Source organism: Wasmannia auropunctata, unplaced genomic scaffold, assembly GCF_000956235.1.
Source record: "Wasmannia auropunctata unplaced genomic scaffold, wasmannia.A_1.0 LD336053.1, whole genome shotgun sequence".
NCBI classification, from domain to species: domain Eukaryota; kingdom Metazoa; phylum Arthropoda; class Insecta; order Hymenoptera; family Formicidae; genus Wasmannia; species Wasmannia auropunctata.
In genome coordinates this window covers 4,719,602-4,720,939 of record NW_012026837.1, presented here as the reverse complement: position 1 = coordinate 4,720,939, position 1,338 = coordinate 4,719,602, and the positions used below count along the sequence as shown (strand labels likewise).

Below are 1,338 nucleotides of genomic sequence, written 5' to 3'. Positions count from 1 at the left end.
GTTGGACACTCCGAGTTCTTCGAGTTGAATGAAAGAAAATCTCCATAGGACTCCATTATCAAAACAAAAGATGGAAAATCGGTAAGAAGAATCAATGTATATTATAATATATTATTCCTTGTTGATATAATACAATATAAAGAAATTAAATATTAGATTTTCTTTAATGTTAATTAGAGTAAATCTTACCAATAATTAAACAAAATTTATTTATATTCATGATTAAATTATTATTTTCGTTAAAAAGAGAAATAAATACATGGCATATTTTTGATATTTTTTATGTTTTTAAGAGAAATTTTATTTATTATTTATATTATCTATATTTTCTTAATTAAATTTTTTTACAATCTTTTTTATTAAAATTGAAACATCAAGTATTTATATTAGCATTGTGTGAACATAATGAAAATAAATGTACAATTTTTATTGTGTGCACATATCTATAAAATATCTATAAACCAAAAGTTAATTGACTACTAAATTTATGGAATTTTACAGTTTTCGTAATACCGAAGAATTACTGAAATGCACTATAGTGGAATATAAAAATAAGATTCTACAAGATGAAGTAATGAAATTGTTAATGGAAATAACGAGCCTAAGTTTAAATGTAAAGGAAATTTTAGAAGAAATTACGTAAGTAAGACAGATAGTTTCTAATAATAGTAATTATCCACATTTTTTATACATTAAATCATAAACAAATCTATAAATTTAGCATCAACTTTTATATACAAGAATAATTTTTATTATGTTTTAAAAAAACATAAATAGTTATTAACTATTTTATGAACTAATTAATTATAGAATATTTAAGATTTTCTAGTTCTACAATTTTTAAAAATTTCCGTAACGGAAGTATAGCAAATTACGAATTTAAATGATTGTATGATATTTATTACAGCCATCAAGCATAATCCTTAATCTAATATCAATTAACTCACAATTAAACAATTTTACTGATTTTTATAGTCAGACAAATGTGGATGCCCGACAATTACTTGAAGACCAATCATTTATAAAGTTGGAATTGCAAGAAATAATATATGATCTTGATGAGATATTTTCAAGAATACAAATATTGGGGTAAGTTTGAGTGAGACAAGCTTTTAAAAATTATTTATTCTGAAATCCTGAATAATATTTCGTGGTACACGATTTGTATATACAGTCGAACCTCGATAACTCAAACCTCTATAACTCGAAAACCTGTATAAGACGACAATTTTGTTCATCCCCTTCCGCTCCGCTGCGGAAAACCTCTATATATCGAAATAAAACTTACCTTAACTCGAATTATTTGTCAGACATTTAGATATATATTTTACCTCTGTA

General features: G+C 23.8%; 1 protein-coding gene across 1 annotated transcript in view; it reads left to right on the top strand.

Annotated features, from left to right (window-relative positions):
* Positions 1 to 1,338, top strand: part of LOC105451310 — a 21,404-nt gene continuing 20,066 nt past the window's right edge. Inside the window, exons 1-3 of the mRNA XM_011691678.1 lie at positions 1 to 81; positions 502 to 639; positions 976 to 1,089. Of these exons, the coding sequence (XP_011689980.1) occupies positions 29 to 81; positions 502 to 639; positions 976 to 1,089 (305 nt within the window). The 5' untranslated portion in view covers positions 1 to 28. The remainder of the gene's footprint in view (positions 82 to 501; positions 640 to 975; positions 1,090 to 1,338) is intronic.